General features: G+C 34.8%; 1 protein-coding gene across 3 annotated transcripts; it reads right to left on the bottom strand.

Annotated features, from left to right (window-relative positions):
- Nucleotides 1-69: 69 nt before the first annotated feature.
- On the bottom strand, nt 70-9,570 carry LOC107822420 (phosphatidylinositol 4-phosphate 5-kinase 9). Of its 3 annotated transcripts, none has more exons than XM_075222572.1 (9): nt 8,774-9,570; nt 6,569-7,903; nt 5,342-5,509; nt 4,390-4,555; nt 4,050-4,160; nt 2,516-2,703; nt 1,644-1,801; nt 670-829; nt 70-538 (listed from the first exon to the last, which is right to left on the bottom strand). In XM_075222572.1, the coding sequence occupies exons 2-9, from the start codon at nt 7,795-7,797 to the stop codon at nt 262-264; spliced, it is 2,457 nt and encodes an 818-aa protein (XP_075078673.1). In that variant the 5' UTR covers nt 7,798-7,903; nt 8,774-9,570; the 3' UTR covers nt 70-261. The 3 variants fall into 3 exon arrangements, with proteins under 3 accessions (XP_075078673.1, XP_016504447.2, XP_016504448.2); XM_016648961.2 differs by having other exon boundaries at nt 9,329-9,546; XM_016648962.2 differs by having other exon boundaries at nt 8,788-9,458.
- Between the last annotated feature and the right edge of the window lie 14,042 nt (nt 9,571-23,612).

Genomic DNA, 23,612 nt, shown 5'->3' with positions numbered 1-23,612 from the left:
ACTGCCAGCTGATCACTCGATGCTAGAAAGCTGTTAAAATAATACAACACTAAGAAAAATGAAGACATGTAAAGAAAAATCTGATATGCATTGCTATGAACAAGAAGAGCTGTGATCCGCATTGTACACACTCAATAAATACAAAACAATAGCTGTATCCTCTGCCACCCTCTGGGAAAAGGCTACAAACATTCTCAGGTTCGGATGAATTTCCATGCTAAGAGCTAAGGATGGCGGTAAAAATATACTGTTCAAACTCTTCTAAGTTGCCACTGCAAGCGTAGGAAAGACCTTCCGAATGAACTCTAAGAACCGCTCCGAGTAAAATGTTGGATCCACAGCAGAAATGGACACAGAATCAAACTGAATCGATTTGTATGCGTGTTCTAACTTCTTACTTATATTGTAGTCTTGCAATATGTCAATTATCCCAAGGTATAATACAACATCATATACTTCGTGAAAAACCTGCGTCTGACCTTCCTTTGGTATATATTCCGCCCTTGCTGGCATATTCACGCCAAGCTGAATCTGGAGTCTGTTAGAAAGGCAAAGAAATTTTTTTTAGGAATGTACAATTGTCACTACCAAAATCCAAACACGAAAAGGATCAACTCCGCGTCAACTTGGATTAGGAAAATACTAACGTCAAGCGTGGTGAAAAATTACCTTGCTGTCCCTGGGAGGAGGAGGTCCACTTCTGCATCGCCAGTAGCTGATGACGCTCGTAATCGGCTGCCTCTGACATGAGGACCCACAACCACGCTATCATCACTTCCGCGTGGGACCAAAACAAGGCCTTGGGGCGATATTTCATCCTCCAGAGACTCTGTAGTAGTAGAACAAAACAATAGTTTATAGAAACAGTGATAAAGCAAAAAAAATCGATAAATCTTCAGGAATCCATTCTTTCCACAAATATCGGGCATGATAAGGTGCCACCAGTACAAGTTTGAAGCAACAATGGCTAGTTATTCCCCATTTTAGGGATTTAACTGTCCAAAGTCATCATTAATACATCAGGAGAGTGAACCCTATGCCTATTAGTCACTTAGGAGTCGTTTGGTATGATGTATAAGCAAAAAATAATCCTGGAATAAAAATTTGGTACCGCCTTATCCCTTGTTTGGTTACTAATCCTGTGATAAGTTATCCCAGGATTAAAAATAGTACCATGAGAACATTATGTCTGCCAAAGGGTGGAATAGTAATCCCAGGATAAGGTATCCCAAGATAAACTGATAAAGCAGTAAAATTGACAATCCCAGAATTAATACAACATACCAAACAGTAAATAAGAAATAATATCAGGATAACTACTCCCAACATAACTAATCCCATCATAACTTGTCTTCAAACCAAACGACCCCTTAGAGTGCACTTAACCTCAGGCCGAGCATAATGGAATAATATATCCTTCTGTGTGTTGGTATTATAGTTGTACATGTTTCCAGCTAGTGAATAAACAGAATACTCCACCAATAAATATATGACGAGATTTGTATAAATTACGGACCGGATAAACAGAATAGCCACAAGCTATCAGGTCATACTTTTGTTTTGTCCAAGTGGTACGCCTTAAATAAGTAGTTCATGTAAATTCAGGTGCATATTATTATTAATTTTCATATTCAGAGACAAACCTTCCTCTGCAACAATTTCTAATCCATCCACTGTGGTGCGTCCACTGCACGAGATGAGAGATTGTAGGTGTTGAGGTGCTCTATAATGAACACCTAACAAGAGGCTGTAATCCATAATGTGCTGTTCCTCCAAAAATTTACTGTCGATTTCGATCTGCCTGTACAAACAAACACACATGTATGTCACGACGAAATTGAAAAAGTAAGGGAAAAAAAAGAATTTAAGATTTGCCATGAAATAGAGCAAACTTTATTCAAGACCAGATTTACAGTCCACAAATCGGAAAAGATACTGAAGCAGGTGGTCTACTTGAAAAGTATCTACTATCCTGGTGTCAAATTGTAAGTCCGAAAATGCTTCCTCTGCAAGCTCTTTATACTAAAAGGTAATCAGAAATTTACTTAACGGTTCCCTTTTCTTTTGCTCTCTTTGGATGTAACCACAGCACTTTCTTAGTGCTGGTTTTAACATCAATAGTATTTACCATTTTCTAAAAAATAATGCGAAGGACAAAATGCTAATTGGCTCATCATTACTTTGGTCAGTTTAGCATGTTCAGCCAAAGTTGAATCACAAGAAAACTAATTACACAAGATATTTTTGAGTAAAATGATTAAAGCTAAAAGTGCAGACCAAACTTAAGGGTCACATTTTTTAAGAACCATCCAAAAGATTTAAAAAATAAAACAAATAACAAGTCCTGCCATAAGAAAATACACTACTGTGAACAGAAGCTTTATAAGCTATCTGCGTTACATGGTGACTGGTAACCCCTGGATATTACTACATAATTAAGTTAGAACAGCAACTGAAAAGTAAAAAATGTACGTACATCAGAGAAATAAGGACTATTAAGTTAGAAGTCACTCACCTTAATAAAGCTTCGCGCCAAGAAGGCTCTAGATAAAAGCAGTAGTTCAAATCTAGATCCTTAAGTATTGTGTTCTCATCAATTTCAACCTTGTCTGCCGATCGCCCTAGTGAAGAACCTTTAAGATCAAATCTTCGGTGGATTCTCAACTCCGTACAAAACATATTTCCCATTACTACAAAGCGGAACTGCAAAAATCAATGTTACAAAAGTATAAGTCCTATGTATATAAAACAGTCTTTATTTTCTGTGAAAGTTTCTTCAAACAACATCATGGATGCAAAGAGAATTTTTTAGCAAGATTCTGATTTATCACTCCCAATCCACAAATTAATTCTTCTCCACGCCCCTTATCAGTTCATCTTGAAATGTTTACTATTATCATTACGTGATCCTCCCTCCAACTAATAAACCTGCCCTTCTTTCCTTAACGGTTAATTCCAGAAAGCTTGATCTCTTCCTTTTTTCCTCTAGTAACAGCTAATGCTCGGATCGGTTTGCGCATACCGTGACTAATTCACATTTTGGTTATCGCTACACCCTCTTTAGACAAACGATTTGAATCAAGCACCACTGGTACAATAGCGCCTTGCTTTAACAATTGCATATGCTCCCGAGCTTGAGAAGTTCAAGTAAAAACCGTAGAGAGAGTGGATACCTGCTACCTTATACCAGCACAGATACCATAATTATGTTCGCTAGGCTTAAACTGATGGGAAAAGATTACCTAGTATTTTTTTGCCTCTACTGCGGTTCATTGATCGTTAGGTCAAAACCCTCTAGTGCAACTTGACCTCTTAATAAAAGTTTCCCCCTCAAACAATTTAAATTAAAACAAATGAATACAATTTTATGTTATCACATACTGGATTTGACATCTTATTACTTTAATTTTGCATATTCCAAACTATTACTTTTTAAACACTTATAAATCCAAACTCACCATAATAATTTATTGAAATAATTTCGTTTCAATAACCGCTCAGGTCAAGTTAGAAGCAGATGCCGAACCTCATTATTTAGCAGCTCTCCGAAGTCATAGAGATGGGTGGGGGCCTTTCTGATAGGTGGGACAAAGTGCTTTCAATGGTGATGAAAGAAGAAGAAATGCCTCCTTTATTGGGACAGAAGAAGCTACATTAACATTCAATATAACCTTTGGAGCTCTACTTATCTCTAAACCCTTATGAATTGTAGAGCAAGACAAGCGAGGTTTTTACAGTCACAATAGTGCAACACTTACAAAAAGTGGTTGCGAGTTCAAGTCACAATGGAGCAAAGTGGGAAAGGTCCACTGTTGACTCCTAGGCAGGGAAAATTTGGCAAGGGTTTTACCACATCGATTTCCCTTTTTTTTTTGGAAAGAATTGTTGAGCAATTAGAATCCAAACAGCTTTTGTAAGCCACAATAAAATAGAAGTTTTCTTTTTAAAATTTATTGTTTAATGCAATATTAACACAAGTATATGGACACAATACAGTACAATCCTTTTATATATGCAAGATATAATTATTATATTTACAAGTATATTACCTTCTGTCCACTGGAAGGTTTTATCCTATGAAGTCCAAAAAATTTAGTGATGAGAGTATTCTCATGCGTCTTGACATGACGATGATAATTCGGAAGCATCTGCAGCAAAACCTACACGTGAAATCAATGGTCATGAGGTTCTCTTTTCACCCAACTTTATATGTAAAAGGAACTCCAATGAAATAGTTACAGGCTAAGCTTTAAAAGAGACATCTAAACAGGTTCTTCAAAATCTAGTTGACGTAAAAAAAAAAGGAGCTGTTTACACAAGTATGAGCCTTACAACTGTAACTTCAGATTTAGGTATATCAACTGATAGGTTTAAGTCAAGATTACACACCTTAACTTCAGATTTACGTAATGTCTTAATCATGAAACGGTCATCTTGAGACAGGAAAAACACACTGCCGCTTTTCCCAGGAGAAGAAAGCTCTCTAAGTGCATCATTTCCACAAATTGACATCATATAATCAGCAGCATCAATCTTAAACATCTCCCTCAGATTCCTACAAGAAGATAAACCCATATTAGTTCCTACATATGTATGTAGAAATCAAAAAGTCTAACAAGCTAGCTTGAACTTCTAATAATACATCAACATTAACAAGAAAAAGCATCTACAGAAGGGACACAAAGAAGCTACTCTACTTTAACAACAAAGCACCTAAGTCGGCATATGATAAATGGAATAAAACCATATCGAGGACTTAGTTATACAGCTTCCCCAAAGAATACAACAAGGGAACTCATTTCAGTTGCTATATATGCGTGTAGCAAATCCAGAACCCTAATAAATCAGTGTGAATCTGTGAGAAAGCACCAAGAAATAGCATCTAGGAAAAGGACACAAGGGATTAGCTCAGTTGGTGAAGGTGTTCCTCTTAAGGGGAAAAGTCTAGATTCAAAGCCACTACTCTCCCTTTTGCCACATCACCGAATAATCAGCATCAATGAGAACTCAATTACCAATGTACAAACTAGAGTTTTTCCTTTACGAATAGAAAAGGGGAGTCAGAACTGAGAGGTCAAAGAAGATAAAGCCACTACTTACAGATGTACATCCAATGTACAAACTATAAAGTCAGTTGGGAGATCTAATATATCCGTTCAGCAGAAGAACATGCCATTAACATATCTAAAGAAAAAAAAGCACAAAAGGAACATGCATAATGAAACCACATCTAGCCAACAAAAAAGAAAAACCCAATGTGCATGAAGCTTACACCAATAAATATTAAGAGCTGCTTAGAGTTTATCAACCATTGTCAGAGAAAAGATTCCAAACCACCAACCTGAAGACCATTGGGCAATAATCTTTCCACTTGAAATCTTCGGACTGATGTGTAGGTGTCAATTGTGATCCTTCTTTAGGAAAATACATCCAAAAGCTAGCACGTGGACCAAAATCTGAAGCCCGTATTTCTCGTCTTTGTATAGGTGTAATTTTTCCCACTGTGTATCTGGTCACATTTCAACTGGTCATATATTTGATATAAGATAAAAGGAGCAAATAAAGCCATCTCGATAGTTAGTTTCATGGGAAAAAAGAGCTATATTTGCACACAAGTTCCTCACATCCAATGCTATTTCCACTTCAGGAGTAATTCAAGAAAATATCAGAGTAGGTTGTGTAAGATGCTAACTTTGATACTAACTCCACTTCAGGAATTTTCTAACTTCAGATTTGCCTTTCAGTTATCTCTAACCCTTCCCCTTTATTTATGTCATTAATTATCTGCCTAAGTAGTGCTTCTGCAAACCCGACGAAATATTTAGTAGTTGTTAGCACCGAAGCTCTAAATATAAAAGAATGGTTGGGATGGAAAATCGTCAGAGTATTTGCCAAGTTTTTTTGTTATTACCTTTCCCCGCCCTTTGAAAGTTAGAGACTACTTTGTAGACTTCCATCTGAATAGCCCAAGAAGAACCTAAATTATCCAATTGATGTTTCATGATTTCTTCCTTTGAACACATTAACTTACACAAAACTATTGGACGGTACTATAAAACTTTGAGCAAATACTTCCAAATCAAAGTTCTATGAATAGATGACGTCTAGAAGATGGTAACTTCCTTTGACTTCCTATGATATTCAGAGACACTATAGTCCTCAATCTATGCATGGTGACACAAAGAAAAGTAAGACTTATAGGAAAAATTTCCACTATTCTTTTGTATGCACATGCAAATACTCGAGAAACACGTGATTATTAGCTAAAGATGTGATGCTGATGTAACCCCTTCTCCAGACTTCTTTCTTTTCTCTTTATCTAGAGAAAATAACACATACCTAAAGTAGCTTCCTAAATTCATTAAATCTAGCAAAATAGCATGGAAGATCTATACAATAATAACACAATATGTAGTTTCAAGGAACCAATAGAAAAATTTAGACCCAAGAAAGACCAGCATAAGTGAGATAATCTGTAAATAAGATGGGGGGAGGGGGGTGGAGAACAAGGAAAACATATTACAACAAACGCAAGCAATAAGGTTGTCAGCAATCACAAGTAGTGCACCTGATCCCAAGTTGAAGGCTGAGCATTAAATCATAACTCCTGTGCCCTTTTATGATTGCTTCACCTGGTCTCTTCAATTCCCTTGCAAGTTTCCTTTGCCTCCTTCTGGCTCTTCCGGATGGTGGTGAAAACCGATCATTCAAGACAACCTCACTGATTAGGACACCTTGCATGTATTCTCTTTCCAAAATTGGAGCACTCATATTGTCTTCCATGTCTCCATCTAAATCATGTCCAATCACTTTCTCAATGGCTACTTCAAGACTCCATCGCCTTTCGAGAGCAACATTTGTAGGCCGAGACTGCTCGAAATTTAACAGGTTTCTCTCTGGACGCTTATCATATGATCCTTGGTTACCACTTACTAATTTGACATTTCCCATATCAACTGAAGCAGCATGATGGATATGAGAGACTTGATTTTGTTTTCTCATATCCGGCAATAATCCTCGTTTCCTCAAAGCATTAAGGTACAATTCTTGACCAGCCGTAAGCCTGCTACCACTAGGATAAAATGTTCCTTTTCCATCCTTTAGACTATGTGTCCATGTACCGATATAACAACTACCTTCACTCCATGTATACACACCAACGCCATGCATTGTACCATTTAACCAGCTCCCTTCATACGAATCGCCATTAATCCAAGTGAGAGTTCCTTTCCCCGATATTTTCCCTCCTTTCATGTTTCCAAAGTAGACATTCCCGTTAGCCCATGTATACTTACCCGGTCCTTCTGGTGTTCCCTGAATCCATGATCCTTCAAAAATATCTCCATTTGGATACATTTGATATCCTAAACCATGTTTAAGGTTCAACCGCCAGCGTCCCCTATAGGTCACTTTATCAGGTCCAATATACGTCCCCTCGCCGTGCATATAACCACCTGAAAATTCACCATCGTAAACAGCACCGGAAGGAAATTCTAGTTTCCCATGCCCATGCCTCATCCCGTGTCTCCACTCACCCTCATACTGACAACCATCGGACCAAATATACTTTCCGGAACCCTCGGGTATGTTTCCCAGCAGGGACCCGGAGTAGGATTCCCCATTTGGTAATAAGAGCTCCCCAACTCTGAAGTTGGTGGTTTCAGAAGAAAGACAAACTTCACCATTTGTCAATTTTGTAATGTAGTTATTATCATGAATGGCGTCAAGTGATTTCGTCCTATCCGATAAAGTTACTGTTCTTTCAATATCATCAACAGTGGCCCCAGGACCAGACATGCATAATTCCAGAAAGTTTCGAGTTTTAACTGGATAGGAAGGGCCAAGATTTTCAAAAAAGGCTCAAGCACACATCCAACTTTAAAACAATTTCCCCTGCTTTGACCTGGGAAATAGATATACAGAACAATTAACACTTACTCATAGCAAAACTCAATCTACACACGTTAATACAAGTGAAAGAAGAACATTATTCAAAACCCTTCCTTACTCCTGAAATGAGAATAGAAAGCTAGGGGTGATTATCTGTTTTTTATTTTTCTTCTCTTTTTTTTCAGGATAAGCACTGTTACGATTCAGTATTTTTTACCAATGTTAAGACAACAAATATAGAACTCTCTGATATCATCTGTTTGCAATAATTGTTCATAATCTCAAGTAACATGAACTGCATGCTTGCCTTCTGATGTTAGTTGAACTTTATCTCCTATTTAAACTTCAAGTAAAATTAATGAGCCAGATTCCTATTAAAACTAACGATTATCGGTCATTGAACTCAGTATACAAAGCACTCTATCCCCCCGCCCCTCGTGATCTCGTTCTTCCTCAGTACACAAGCGCAAGCACACACGAGAAGAAGTAGGTCGCAGTGAAAGAATATTGAAATGCCGATGATTCTTACAATCTATTGATGTTATCCAAGATATAATAACCCTGAAGGTCCTATGAAGTGCCAAAAGAAAGACTATGAAAGGAATATTTCACCAAGAATCGAGTAAGGTCGAAACATAATGAATTCAATCAAGAAATCAAGAAGAATAAGCATTTTACAACACCATTCACTCCAGAAAATTGTATTTCCATGATTACCTATTAACATTAAAGTACTAGTTAATATACAATTACCTATTAAATTGTATTTACATGATTACCTATTAACATTACAACTATTTGCTTCAGAAATCCACAACTATTAATCATCTCATTTTACATTTCATGACCTTTTTTTACTTTTGTGATAGTTGTGGTGTCTGACCGGTTTGTGCGCACCTCGACTAATTCCACGAGATACCGCTACCTCGCACCAGCACATATATCAGGTAACTCTATCTACCAAGGATTGCACAGATGGGAAGAAATCACCTAGTGATTTTGCGAGATTTAAACCCGAGACCTGATGGTTCACAATCCACCTCATTGACCACTAGGTCTCACCCTTAAATCTCCTCCACGTGCCAAATTTGTCTTTTTTATAATTTACTGACAAAAAGAGATCATATCTTTATGATAGCAAAATATAAAATCAAATTCAATCTCTTTACACAGAAAAAATAAAACACATTCATACAAAATTTTGGCAAATATTTCTGATTAACCAATCTTTTCTATCATTCATTCTCCACAGAGCTGTAAACTTGTTGACTTCAAGTTTTCACAACAAACACCAAACCATAAATAATTAACCAAAAAAAAAAAACCCATTTTCAAGAAAACAAAAAAGAATCAAGCTTTAAACTCTATGAAACTATAACCTTAAAAAAATGCATTATATTTCAAGAAAAATAAACAATAAACCATAAAAAATGAGTACCTTACAAAGAGAACTCAAAGGGAAGTTGAAAAAGAACTAAAGAAACAAACAGTTGCTGATATTTGCCTTTTTTTGAAGAGAAAAAGTCTGAGGAGAAATGATATGAGAATTGAAAAATGGGACGAATCCCAAGTAGAAAGTAGTGTACGAAATTTAACAAACTACAAAAAGGCTTTCTGAGTTTTTAACTTTTACTTACGTTATTTAAATATATTTTCAAGAAAACGATTAGATTACGATATGGCTTTTAATACTACTTGTAATCTAAGGTATAAATAGCGTGTCATTTTCAAGCTTGATTCATACACCACCCCCACGAATGATGTAAAGACACTTCTACCCTTGCTAAAAGTCCTAGGGCTCGTTTGGTACGAGGGATAATAGATAATTAATTTCAAAATAAACTTGAGATGAGTTTATCACATATTTGGTTGGGATAAAATAGCGGTATAATTATTTCCGATATCAATTATTCTAGGATTTTAATGTTATTTTATCCCTATGGGATGCTGGGATAACAATCTTGAGATAATTTATTCCAGGATAATTAATTATTCCCTTCGTTCATTTTTACTTGTCCACTATTAAACTTTGCACACCCTTTAAGAAATAATAAATAAAGTGCATAATTTACTATGATACTTATATTAATTGGTGTATAGTCTTACTGGATTTGAAAAATGATTTGAAATGAGTAGTTAATGCTAAGAGCAAAACAAGAAAAGTACATAATTTTTTTTCTCTTGATATGCGAAAGTGGACAAATAAAAGTGAAAATCTATTTTTAGAATAATGGACAAGTAAAAGTGAACGGAGGGAATATGTGATATTTGTTTCCCAATCAAACAACTCTAATAGTTAAATTTTGCTTTATTTACTGAAAGATAAATCCAATGTTGAAAGTTTTAGATTAATTTATTTGATTCAGAAGGGAATAACTCGCTGTATATTTTATTTTCAATTAAACTTGAGAGCGACTTTTTTGAGAAATATTTATCTAACGAGAACAATAAATATGAGAACATGAAATAACGGTATGCTAATTTAAAATGGTATACTAAAGTATTCATAACAAAAAGGGGAAATTTATATACATTTTCCATCACAAGGAAAAAAAAAATACATATACATAGATTGTTTGTCAAATTTCAACATTGAGTCATTGACGGTTAAAAAATGGTAAACGAGTTTTATCCATTTTAGGAGTCAAATAATTAGGACTAAACTAATGTGGAAATTAGGGGTGTACAAAGAAAACCGACAAATCGCACCAATTCGATAATCCGAGTCAAACCGAGAAGAAAAACTCGATTATGATTTGGTTTGATTTGGTTTGGTATTGGAAAAAAAAAAAGCCCGGCCATAATTGGTTTGGTTTGGTTTTAACTAAAGAAAGTCAAACCGAAATCAAACCAACCCGACATTACATATATAGAAATTTTAGATATATTTAATATATAAATATACTTATTGTGATGTAATTTATAAATATTTCTTAAATTTTTTCATAATTTTATCTTTTAAGGTATTATTTCAAGGTTGAACTTAGAACTTTTGAATGCTCCAATAAGTTTTATAGCCATTAACATGGGAGAAATTCAAAAATAGCTAGATTTACAACTGGTCATTCAAAAATAGCTCAATTTCAAAAGTAATCGAAATTTAGCCACTTTTCATGTAAAGATAAATCTGAGCGAAAACGTTGTTCAAAACTCGAAAAATATGTCAGTATATTATACTGGAGTTCCAGCATAAGTATGCTTGAACTCCAACATATTATACTGGAGTTCCAGGATAAGTATGCTGGAGCTGGAACTCCAGCATAATTCCAGCATAAGTACACTAGAACTCCAGCATAATATACTGGAGTTCCAGCAAGTATAATTGTCTAGTATAATATACTGGAGTTTGGAGCATTGGTGCTCCAGTCTCCAGTATATTATACTGGAGTCAGCAAAGTATACCAGTCCAGCATAATATGCTGGAGTTCATACACAGGTGCACCGAACTCCAGTATATTATGCTGGACCGGTCTCTGTTGCAGCAAAATAGTGGCTATTTTTTATTGACTTTGTAAACGCTGGCTATTTTTGAATGACCAGTCCGAAAACTGGCTATACCGTGCTATTTTTACCATTAACATTAGTAAATTAAATAATGCTAACAAAAACCCAAACCAAAATCAAATCAATACTAATGCTAACAAAAGACATTCAATTCAATATTACGAACGAGAATGTATTGAACATCTATTTTTTGTTTTGCAATAATTTAGATAAAAATGCATAATCTATTTTTATTTTTCTTTAGCGTTTATTCATGTAATTAATACTCCCTTATTAGTCTATTTATTTTAGCATGACTTAGTACTTTTAGATTATGTTTATTTTTATTATGGCTTTTTAATTAGCAATATTTATATTACATAATTTTATTATTGAATTTTAGGATAATGCCATGAAACATCTCATATTTTGTATTATTTTCTTGGAAAATACTTTATATAGTTGCGTCTTACTAGGATTAAAGAAATATTTTGAGCATACATTATATGTTTTGTTCTATGAAGATTTTACCGGGAAAAAAAACCGAAAAATCCGAAAAACCCAAAAACTCGAGAAAAATCGAGATTGAAAAACCCGAGTTTTATTGGTTTGGTTTGGTCTTCAGATTTAATAACCCGACACAATTGGTTTGATTTGGTAATTGTAAAATCCGAACCAACCCGGCCTAGTGGAAACCCTTAATATAGGACAGTTAGGTTGCTAGTTAGGTTTAGGTGTGCTGCACAAACCTAAGCCGTTTGATTTTTTCACTTACCGATTATAGTAATTTTATAATGACTATATGGATTAATATATCTTTATTTAAATTTTATGAATAAAGAATTAAACCAGGTCACATCTAATCCACTTTTTTTTCACGCACTACCGAAAAAGTGCTAGAATTAACTTGAACTTTATTTCTAATTTATTGTTAAATCGCTCGTAATTAAAACAAAAAATTATAATATGTCGCTCAGTATGATTAGGCAATTAGCAAAAGATTTCTTTATTTAGTTATAAAATTTGTCCTTCGCTAATTTTTTATTAATGTGACAGTATCGGATCGCTTGATTCAAAACCATGATATTTCACGATTATAATCATGATTATAATCTGAATAATACACCCAACCATTTATGAGATAAGTTAAATCAAAATTTAGATCTAAAAGTAATATTGATTTAGCTTATACCTACAAGGCTACAACTAAACATAAGATAAAAGAAAAATTAAAATTTTATATCGAAATAACTCATCTAATCCCTTGAACCAAACGGACCCTCATAGTTTATTATGCAACCAAATATTTTTAACTGAGTTGCCCTGTGGCTGTTGAAGTGACATTAAACCCCACTAATGAAAATATTATACTAGTAAAATAAGGTTTTAAAAAAGGTTTTTGTCTTTTGGATTAGCACTTGATTAAGATGTATTTAACATTATTTTATAAGAACAACGTTGGATCTTTTTAATAGTGGGTCCAATCGATATAGACAATTCACTATTAGTGGGTAGGCATTTTGTTTAACGTTTATGGAAATTAAGACTTGACTAGTTAGTTAGGTGCGTTATCACGTTATGCATTAGACAATTACTTTAATTTTATCTAAAAAGGAAATTACTATACAAATTCTATTGGGATCTTATATAAATAAAGAAGCAGGTTAAGTGCAATTTTGGATTTTGAGTAGGTAATAATGATGATGTTTACCTAAATACTTTCTTGTAACGAATGAAAAAGTACCGCGAAGAAACTTGAAAAATATATATTTTTAGCTGTTCCAAAAAATAATAACTGAAAAAATATATTTTCTTATATATATATATGTGTATTATACACATATAATATAGATATTTTATATATTTTTTGGTTAGCAAATACAATTAACGTCTTTCGGCCGATCAGTTTTGTATTTTGCCCAAAAAACTTTTACGTTGAAAAAAAAATATACTCTTAGGCATGGGAAAGTTGAACCATTTCATTGTGTGTATTTGATTCTCATTACACCCTTTACCCTCGATCCCCATATGTACTGAAAAAATTAAAGAAATAGAAATATCTCCTCTTTGATTATCAATATATACAAAATTATGTCAATCAATATAGCGACACGACGATAAATTATATATATTGATAATTAATGATACGGAAAAGGTCAAAAATACTCTTGTATTATTTGAAAATATTTATTTATACCCTCCGCTATACTATTAGTCAACTACATCCCCCAACGTCATACAATTATTTCAAAAGTACTCCTCTGCCGTTAGAATCCTTCACCATGACAAAATTATTCCATGTGGCCTGACATATCGTTGAGGTGGATGTCACGTGGCATGCCACCCTCATTGCACCTTCCCCAATGAGGTGGCATGTCACATGACATCCATCTCAGCGATATGTCGGGCCACGTGGAATAATATTGCCATGGTGGAAGGTCCTAACGACAGATGGGTACTTTTGAACTAATTGTATGACGCTTGGGGCTGTGGTGGACCAATAGTATAACGGAGGATATAAATAAACATTTTTGAATAGTAGAAGAATATTTTTGACTCTTTTCTGTTAATTAATGATATATAAATCATGAGGTATGACCTTTTTGTCGATCTAATTAACTACGTACTTTTACGTATAAGTGCATGACAGTAATAAGTTCAACTAACAAAATACCTAGTTGGATATAAGTTAATGATTTCTTTATGAAGGATTAGCTGGAATAAATATAATCACACTTTAACCTCAAAATCCTTTTCTTGAAATGTAATGCTACATCATATGCGATTATTCAAAAGGGAAAAAAGTGCAATTTGCATCAATTTGAAGATCAACACATATTTACCAAACAAAACCTTGTTTTATTTTGTTTAAGAGTTGATTAATTCTTGTTTGCAAACAACTTTGTTTTTAAAAAATTGTTCTATATAAAATTAATTTCGATCATAAAACATTGAACATAGTCGATAGTTGTTTATATCAAAATGAAACTATAATAATTATATGCTAAAACAAGTTGGAAGCAAGAGATTTTATCTACGAAAGGGTCACAATCATACACGGAGGAGAACATTGATATTCCATCTTTTCTTTACCATTTATTTATCTATTTATATTTTCAATTATTAATTACTTCCTTTGTTCGGATATTCTTTTTTCTTATATTAGCCGTCCAACACCAAAAACATATTCTTTAGAACATGAATTTAAGAATCTTTAAATAAACATTATATATAGGTATTTTGTTTGACAAGAATAAGTCCAATTATTTAAATAATAATACTAAGTATTACTTTAAGTTTGTAAATGACCCATAATAACTAGTCAACTTTGTATATTTATTAATTAAAAAATCCATCACCTATTTGTGTGATTGGAAAGCTAGGAACCATAGTATTGAGCACATCATTGTACCAATAGTGAATATGAATTCAAAAATAGACTGATCTTATTATTTGAACATTTTTTTGTTTATTTGATATATAATTCGAAGCGAAAGTAATGAATTCAATTGAACTCACGTAATTCTTTCTTGCCTCTTTATTTACAAGAAGCAGAGTGCTACCGGGAGAAAAGCATTTATCACATTTTTATGAGCGTTATTCTTTCCGGTGACAAATGAAACAGTTGTCTTCGGTCTTTAGCCATCCCCATGTCTTGGGTTCCACGTGTCTCTTTCTCGGACGGCCGCGTGTAATAGAATATTTTACCCTATACAACCTCTAGACTCAAAGTTTAGGCAGTTGCATTGGTCGTTTTGAGAGGCACAACATGACTTTTAGTGCGCTGCCTCAGTTTGATTCCCACTTCAATATTTGCTCAAATATTTATCCGATAGTGGTACCGTCACTTTCAAATCTTGGGTCTGCCTCTGCTATTAAGTTCGATCATACTCTAGCATTTACTCCAATTTTTATTCGACAGCGGTACCCCGCTACTTTCAAATTCTAGGTTCGCCTCCGGTTAAAGATGTATAGCAAAAATATGATATAGAAGATGTGGTGCTAATTTAAGCTTGCAGCAGTTCAGTATATTGACTTTATCTTTACATTAGAACGTCAAAACACAAAAGAAATAATGCGCCAGATGAAATGTTCCCTGTTGATAAGTAGTAGCTACCTTTGTGTAGGAAGAATATGTTAAAGCAATGATGTTGAAGAGATTAGGTATGTGAATAAAGCATAAAGTTCGAGGGACAACTAATAAACCAATCATAAACAATGATGTCGCATGCCTGTACGATATTCCTACAGCAGTACTACTATGTCTTTTCTCTATTAGTGTTAGGAATATTTTTGGTTTTTATTCGGTATTCAGTATACTTGTTAGAGTACCGATTAATTTGGGTTTGCATGTCGTAAGGTTTATTAAAAGAGAAAACGCTCTTTATCGTAACTTTTTCATTCTCAAAATTCAAATTTGAGACTTCTCATTAAAGGTGGATGACTTCGTTGTGGTATAGAGAAGCGAATATATGCATGGCTTCGTCGATTTTTTAATTAAATATTTATATATAGATAATAAGTAAAATAAAAATATTAAGTATATGTAGAAGCCATGCATATATTCGCTCCTATACATATACCACACTGCCACCACGTAGGATTTTTTTTCTTTTTGGGTTTCCCACCCGGTGTTCGGTACCTGTATTGGAGCCTGACTATATCTGAATTCGCGCCGCGTAGGGCCCTGCGCGCCCACATTCACATTTTCTTACACTACTTTGGGCACATCCGTTACAACGATCAATAGTAACCAGAAAAATTAAAATATATCTAGGATATAAAAAATTGAAGTTCTTGGTCAAGAAAATATTTCTTTTTATTCAGAATTTTTATTGGAATGAGTCTTGTACGTAAAGAATAATTTGTCGGTAAATTAAGCATTAAATCCATAGTAGAAGTTTTAAACTATTCTGAGAGCATCTTTTGGTATTGAATTTTTATGACTTCCAAATATTTCCAGCTCTAAATTCCTGTATCCTATTGTCTTGTAATAGCAGCCATGGCCGCCCCTAATTTCAACCCCAAGTCCCCAACTAAATAATTTGTCCAAATACTTTTATCAATTTTTTTATTTGGCCTTTTTTGTTCTATAATGAGATATTTGTACGAAAAATACATTTCTAATGGTCAGGAAAAATTGACGAAAATAGTTTTTTAATGTTTGGATAAGTTTAAAATAGTCCTTTAAATATACCGTTAAGCAATTTGATCTTTAAATTTTGCCCAAAATAAAACCTTTTGATCTTCGTCAAATATCTAACAAATTCCTCATGAGAACTGTGAAGAGATTTAACGAGAATTAACATTTGGAGGTGCAATTTTCATATTTTTCTATTATATTTTGGTCTATTTCTGATACCTGCAGAATTAAAATCTACTATATTTCATGTGTCTGGTGCAATAGTTTTTACTACAATTTTTGATAGTTGACGGGACTAACCTGATATTTTTTGGTATTTTTTTTTTTGTCACAGTCCCGTTACATTTAATAGCCATAATTTGTTAAATATTTGACAAATACCAAAAATATTCACTTTTGACAAATATGAAGGACCAAAACTGTTCAAAGTGTATTTAAGGAACTATCTAAAATCTACACCAAACATGACGGATCATTTTGTTTGTGGCTGACCTTTTTCACTTGTAATTAATGGACATGTCTTTTGTTTGCTTGCGTGATTTTCTTTTTGTTTTCTTTCATATTTTCAAATTTTCTTTATGATAAAAGCAAGATTATATTATTGAGCATGATATATTTGGTTACTTTCGAGCTGCACGTTGACAAGGTTCTCCTAGGGGGAGGTAGCTTTTGCCATATATATATATATATATATATATATATATATATATATATATATATATATATATATATATATATATAAATTGTCTTCTCTCGATCATAAAGTCATGAATTTAAACCGTAAAATTAGTCACGAGTACTTGTATTAGGGTTGGTTGCTTATATTACAGTCCTTTGGAATGTGACTCTTTTCCGGATTCTACGTGAACGCGAGATACTTCGTGTACTGCGTTTTTAAAAAATATATATATACACACATACATATCAAGAAAAAGCAATTATTAGGTTCACTTCTTTAATGTGTTTCATGATGTTATTGATCTGTTTTTTGTTACGTAAACTGAAGTAAAAAAAGATAATGTGGAAGTTAGCATCTTGTCTTTTCTCTCTTTGTATGTATTTATGATTAAAGTTGATTATTTATATTCAGCATTCTAGCGAATTTCTTTTCAGCTTTTGTTGCCAACTCTTACGTCGTTATACAAGGAAATGAAAAGGATTGAAAAACAATTAAAGTAGACATGACAAATAGTAAATTAAATAAATTAATTTTGAATATTTCCATATGGACACGCCAACTTCATTCTTACACCTTTAATGAATTGTGTAAAAACTTCGCCTTCATCTAATTAAACTTCATCCTACAAATCTGTTTGGCCAAGTAAAGGAGAATTTTGAAGATTGACAAAGGAACTGAGATATGGACCAGGTCCATCTTAGTGAAGCACAGATGTGGTCAACTCAAGCATGTGAGATATACGTGAAGGAGATAAACCCAACTTACCAGAAATGATATCTCCTGATCCTGATCGAAAAGGTTGCATATTGGATAAGGAGAAAGACTCCTTATGCAAAGAGAACACGGTTTAAGAGAAGGATAGAGATAGAGGATGAGATCAACTAGAACTCTTCCACCAAGAAAGAGTAGCATCAGAATTCTAGCTAATCTCTATTTACTAACTCCATAAAAATCAGTGTTGTTCTATTTTACAGGAAACACACATAAGCAGAAGTTAAACGTGAATTGAGAGCAAAATAGCAAGACAATTTTGCAAGCAATTTGTGTGTGATTCAAGCTTGCAAACCTGAAGCTACTTGAACCAGATAGAAGAACCAGTTCCAAGTGTTTGTCTTTTATTTCTAGTTCAATTATAGTAGGTGTTTTCATATTGTACCTTTCAGCTTATCTAGAAGCAATTATATTAAGTACTTAGAGTTTTCAAGTTAGATTTAACTTGAAGCTGTCGCAACAGTTGAGGTTGTGTGCTACAACGGGGTTAGAGTTAATCCTAAGTTTACAAAAGAGTTTTGTAAATGCAATTTTTGGCTCAGTGATTTTAGTGGAGAGTTTGGGAAAATCCTACTGAAAAGTAGGTCGTAGTTTTTTCACCTTTTGAGCCAGGTGTTTTCTATGTAAAATCTCTATGTTCTTTAATTTCTGTACTTATTATTTTGCAACAGTAGTAGTTGGAACACATAGAAGAACCGGGTCCTTCTATAATTAGGTTAAGCGAAAAATTGGACACCACACAAATCACCCCCCTCTTGTTTGGTATTGAAGTATAAAACATCAATTGGTATCAGAGCGGCTTATCCTTGAAGAGGATATCACCTTAGGAACAGATCAAGATGAGTGCACCACCTGAAAACTGGGAAGGACAATCCACTGCTAGGCCTCCACTCTTCAATGGCTAGTACTACTCTTGGTGGAAAAACAGGATGAGAGATCACATCATCGGAGATGATTATGAACTATGGGACATCATTACTGATGGTCCCTTGGCTACCATGAAGAAAAATGCTGAAGGAGTGGATGTGCCAAAGACTAGAGCTGACTGCAACACTGAGGACTTGAAGAAGTGGGAAAAGAATGTTAAGGCCAAGAAATGGCTTGTGTGTGGACTTGGTCCAAACGAGTACAGGAGAATTCAAAGCTGCACTACTGCTAAGGAAATTTGGACACTTTACAAGTGGCCCATGAAGGAACTCCTCAAGTAAAGAGATCAAGAAGAACACTGTTATATTCTCAATATGAGAATTTCACCATGAAGGAAGGAGAAATTATCCAAGATATGTATACAAGGTTCACAACACTAGCAAATGAACTTAAATCTCTTGGAAGGATTATCCCTTAAAGAAGATAAGGTTGAGAAAATTCTGACTAGGTTTTTACCAGTTACTTGAGAAAGCAAAATCACTGCTATTCAGGAATCAAAGAACATTATCACTCTCAAGTTGGACGAGTTAATTGGAAATCTCACTACCTATGAACTGAGAAGGCAAACCATGAAGATGGATGCTCCCAAGAAGGAAAGAAACCTGGCTCTCAGAATCACTGAAGGTGCAGATCTAGAGGAGGATGAAATGACTATGATCACGAGGGATTTCAAGAAGTATCTAATGAAAGGAAAGGGTTCTTCAAGAGGTGCAACTTACAACAAACCAAGGGTCCCTGAGAAACTACCAATGAGGGCTATTACAAATGTGGTAAGACTGACCACATGATCAAAAACTGTCCCTAGTGGGAAATTGAATAGAAGAAAGAAAGGGTTGAACGAAGAAACAGGAAGAAGGAACATGTTCATCCCAAGAAGAACAAAGGATCAACAAAGGCTATAGTTGCTACTTGGGGAGAAAGCTCAGATGAGGATTCAGAAGATGAATATAGAGATGAACAATCACTTATGGCCATTGGAGAATCACATGATGAACTAGAGGTAAGTGTGATTCATCTCAAAGACAAGATTAAATGTTTGTCTAAAGAAAGGCTATCTGAGTTACTGCTAGATTTCATTGATGAATCTGAGGTGATAAACAATGAAAAGGAACAACTGTCTAAGGAATGTGTAATCTTGAATGCTAATTGCAAAAATCTGGAACTTAGGGCTGGTGAAAGTGATAGTAAAAATGCTGAGTTGAAGAACCAGGTTCTTGAACTTGACACCACTGTGTTAGAGCTTAGATCTGAAAATTTAAAACTGAAATTAGGAACAGGTAAAAAGAAAGCTAATCACATACATCTCAACTTAGAAGAAAATCTAGGAAAAATGAAGGATGAGTTGTACAAAAAGGATGAGCAGATAAGAGCCCTAAAAGAAGATCTAAGCAAGGCTAAGCATGAACTAGACAGAAGTTGCAAATAGAATAAGTCCTCTGATGCACTGTCATGTCCACAAGAACATCACAGTAGCAATAAGATAGGACTTGGCTATGGGACCCCTGCACCTAAGTGGGATCCCAAAAGCAAGTACATCACACTTCCTGAGAACAAAATCTGCACACACTGTGGTAAGACTGACCACTAAAAAAGTGAATGTAATGCAAAAGAAAAGGCCAATCAAAAGAACAAAACCTTTGTTCAAGGAAAAAATATGTTGCCAGGATGGACTAAAAAGAATTTAATTCACCCTTTTGCTTATAGAAAGGGACCCAAACTAGTTTGGGTTCCTAAGACTAACCCCTGATTTTCTTTTACAGGTCCAAGTGAAGGGGAGCAACCAAATATGGTACATGGATAGTGGATGCTCAAAGCATATAACTGGAAGCAAGAACTAGTTCCTTTCACTTGAGGACCTAAAAGGAGGTAATATATCCTTTGAAAATGGTAAGAAATGTGAGATCATTGGGGTTGGAAAGGTAGGTAAGACATACTCACATTCCATTGAAAATGTCTACTTGATAGAAGACTTGAAACATAGCCTAATCAATGTATCACAACTATGTGACAGAGGTAACTTGGTAGCATTCACCTTTACCAAATGTTTTGTGATAAATCATACCACTGACAAGATTGTTTTGCAGGGAAAAAGAGTAAATAATATATACATTGTAGATATGTCCACTCTTTCAGAAAATGAACTCACTTGCTTAAGTTTGTTGGACAATGATCTCCTCCTTTGGCACAAAAGACTTGGGCATGCTAGTCTAAGTCAACGCAACAAATTAGTCTCTAAGGACCTGGTGATAGGGCTACCTAACATCAAGTTTAAGGAAGACAAAGTTTGTGAGTCTTGTGCAAGGGGGAACCATGTAATATCCTCTTTTAAAATTAAGAAAGTGGTAAGCACAACCAGGTCGATGGAACTGGTTCATATAGATTTCTGTGGTCCAATGAGAACATTAAGCAGTGGTGGTAAAAAATATGTGATGGTGCTTGTTGATGGTTACTCTAGGTTTACTTGGACATTGTTTTTAACATCTAAGGATAAGGCATTTGACATGTTTACTGCCTTTGTTAGAAAAACTCAAAAACAACTAGGTAATCAACTTGCATCAATGAAGTCTGATCATGGAACTGAATTTGAAAATGCTAAGTTTGCTGAATTTTGTGATGAACATGGAATAGATCATAACTTCTCTTCCTCTAGGACTCCTCAACAAAATGGAGTAGTTGAAAGAAAGAATAAGACTCTTGAAAACATGGCTAGGACTATGCTTCTTTCTAGTAAACTGCCCCACAGCTTCTAGGCAGAGGCTGCGAACACTGCATGTTACATTATCAATAGATGCATGACTAGACCTCTAGTAGAGAAGACTCCCTATGAGTTACTTAAAGGGAGAAAACCAAATATATCCCATCTTAGGGCATTTGGATGCAAGTGCTTTGTGCACAACAATGGAAAGAATTCCCTAGGTAAGTTTGATCCCAGAAGTGATGAGGGAGTATTCTTGGGATATTCTTCACATAGCAAAGCTTATAAAGTATACAACAAAAGAACTATGTGTGTAGAAGAAAGTATACATGTAGTTTTTGATGAAACTAACATTCTTTCTGAGAGACAAGAACATGAAGATGAAGCTATTGGGCTAGTAAAAGGGTTAAATGAAGTCACAGCCCAAGCTGAAGCTGTACCAGAAGAATGAACGGGTGATGGAACAGGTTCTTCCATCCAGGGCAACCTGACAGGAGGAATCGAACAAAGAAGAACTGAATCTAATTCCCAAATGGAATCTGTCCCTGAGCCTGTTCCTCAACAATAGAACATAGGAGAAGCATCAAACAGAAACCAGTTGGTTGTGAAACCTTACAAGTATTAAAGTTCTCATCCCATTGAGAACATAATTACTGATCCAACTTCTAGAATTAAAACTAGATCTCAATTAAAGAATCTGTATGCTTTTGATGTTTTTCTATCTCTTACTGAACCTAAAAATGTTGTTGAGGCTTTGCAGGATGCATGCTGGGTAAATGCAATGCAAGATGAACTCAATCAGTTTGAAAAAAGTCAAGTTTGGCACCTGGTTCCAAGACCCAAGGACAAATCAGTTATTGGCACTAAATAGGTCTTCAGAAACAAACTTGATGAAGATGGAACTGTTACAAGAAACAAGGCAAGGTTGGTGGTTCAAGGTTATAGTCAGGAGGAAGAAATAGACTATGATGAGATATTTGCTCCAGTTGCAAGGTTGGAAGCAATAAGACTCCTCATAGCCTATGCTGTATACATGGAATTTACTCTTCACCAGATGGATGTCAAGAGTGCCTTCCTAAAGGGCTACTTAAAGGAAGAAGTGTTTGTCAAACAACCTCCAGGGTTTGAAAGCAAGGAGTGTCTGGATCATGTATACAAACTAGACAAGGCACTCTATGGACTCAAGCAGGCTCCTAGAGCATGGTATGAATGACTATCCAAATTCCTGCTTGAACATGGCTACAAGAGAGGTAAAATTGATAGCACTCTATTCTTGAGGGAAAAAGGTAAGGATCTTCTTGTAGTATAAATATATGTTGATGACATAATTTTTGGGGCAACCACTAAAAAACTAAGTAAGGAATTTGCTAAACTTATGGGGAGTGAATTTGAAATGAGTATGATGGGTAAGCTTAATTTCTTCTTAGTCTTACAAATTAAACAAAACTCAAATGGAACGATGATCCATCAACAGAAATATACAAAAGAGTTTATTAAGAAGTTTAAAATGGAAGAATCAAAGGAAATAGACACTCCTGTTGCAACAGCCACAAAATTGGACAATAATGAACCTGGTTCATTTGTTGATCAGAAGTTGTATAGGGGTATGATTGGTTCACTTTTATATCTTACTGCCAGCAGACCTAACATTGTTTTCCAGTGTAGGGCTTTGTGCTCGATTTCAAGCAAATCCAAATGAATCTCACTTGACTACTGTCAAGAGAATATTGAGATACTTAAAAGGCACTACTGATCTTTGTCTTTGGTATCCAAAAGGTAGTAACTTTAACCTAGTGGGATATGCTGATGCTAACTATGCAGGTTTCCCTGTGAATAGGAAGAGCACCTCAGGTATGGCACACTTCCTTAGTTCATGTCTTGTGTCATGGGCTACTAAAAAGAAAAATTCAGTGGCCTTATCCACTACTGAAGCTGAGTATGTTGTTGTTGCTTCCTGTTGTGCTCAATTATTGTGGATCAAACAACAGTTGATAGATTTTGGTATTGAAGTTAGTTGCATACCT

This window comes from Nicotiana tabacum, chromosome 10 (assembly GCF_000715075.1).
Source record: "Nicotiana tabacum cultivar K326 chromosome 10, ASM71507v2, whole genome shotgun sequence".
In the NCBI taxonomy this organism is placed as follows: domain Eukaryota; kingdom Viridiplantae; phylum Streptophyta; class Magnoliopsida; order Solanales; family Solanaceae; genus Nicotiana; species Nicotiana tabacum.
The sequence above is the reverse complement of the archived record's forward strand: the minus strand, read 5'-3'. Positions and strand labels throughout refer to the sequence as shown.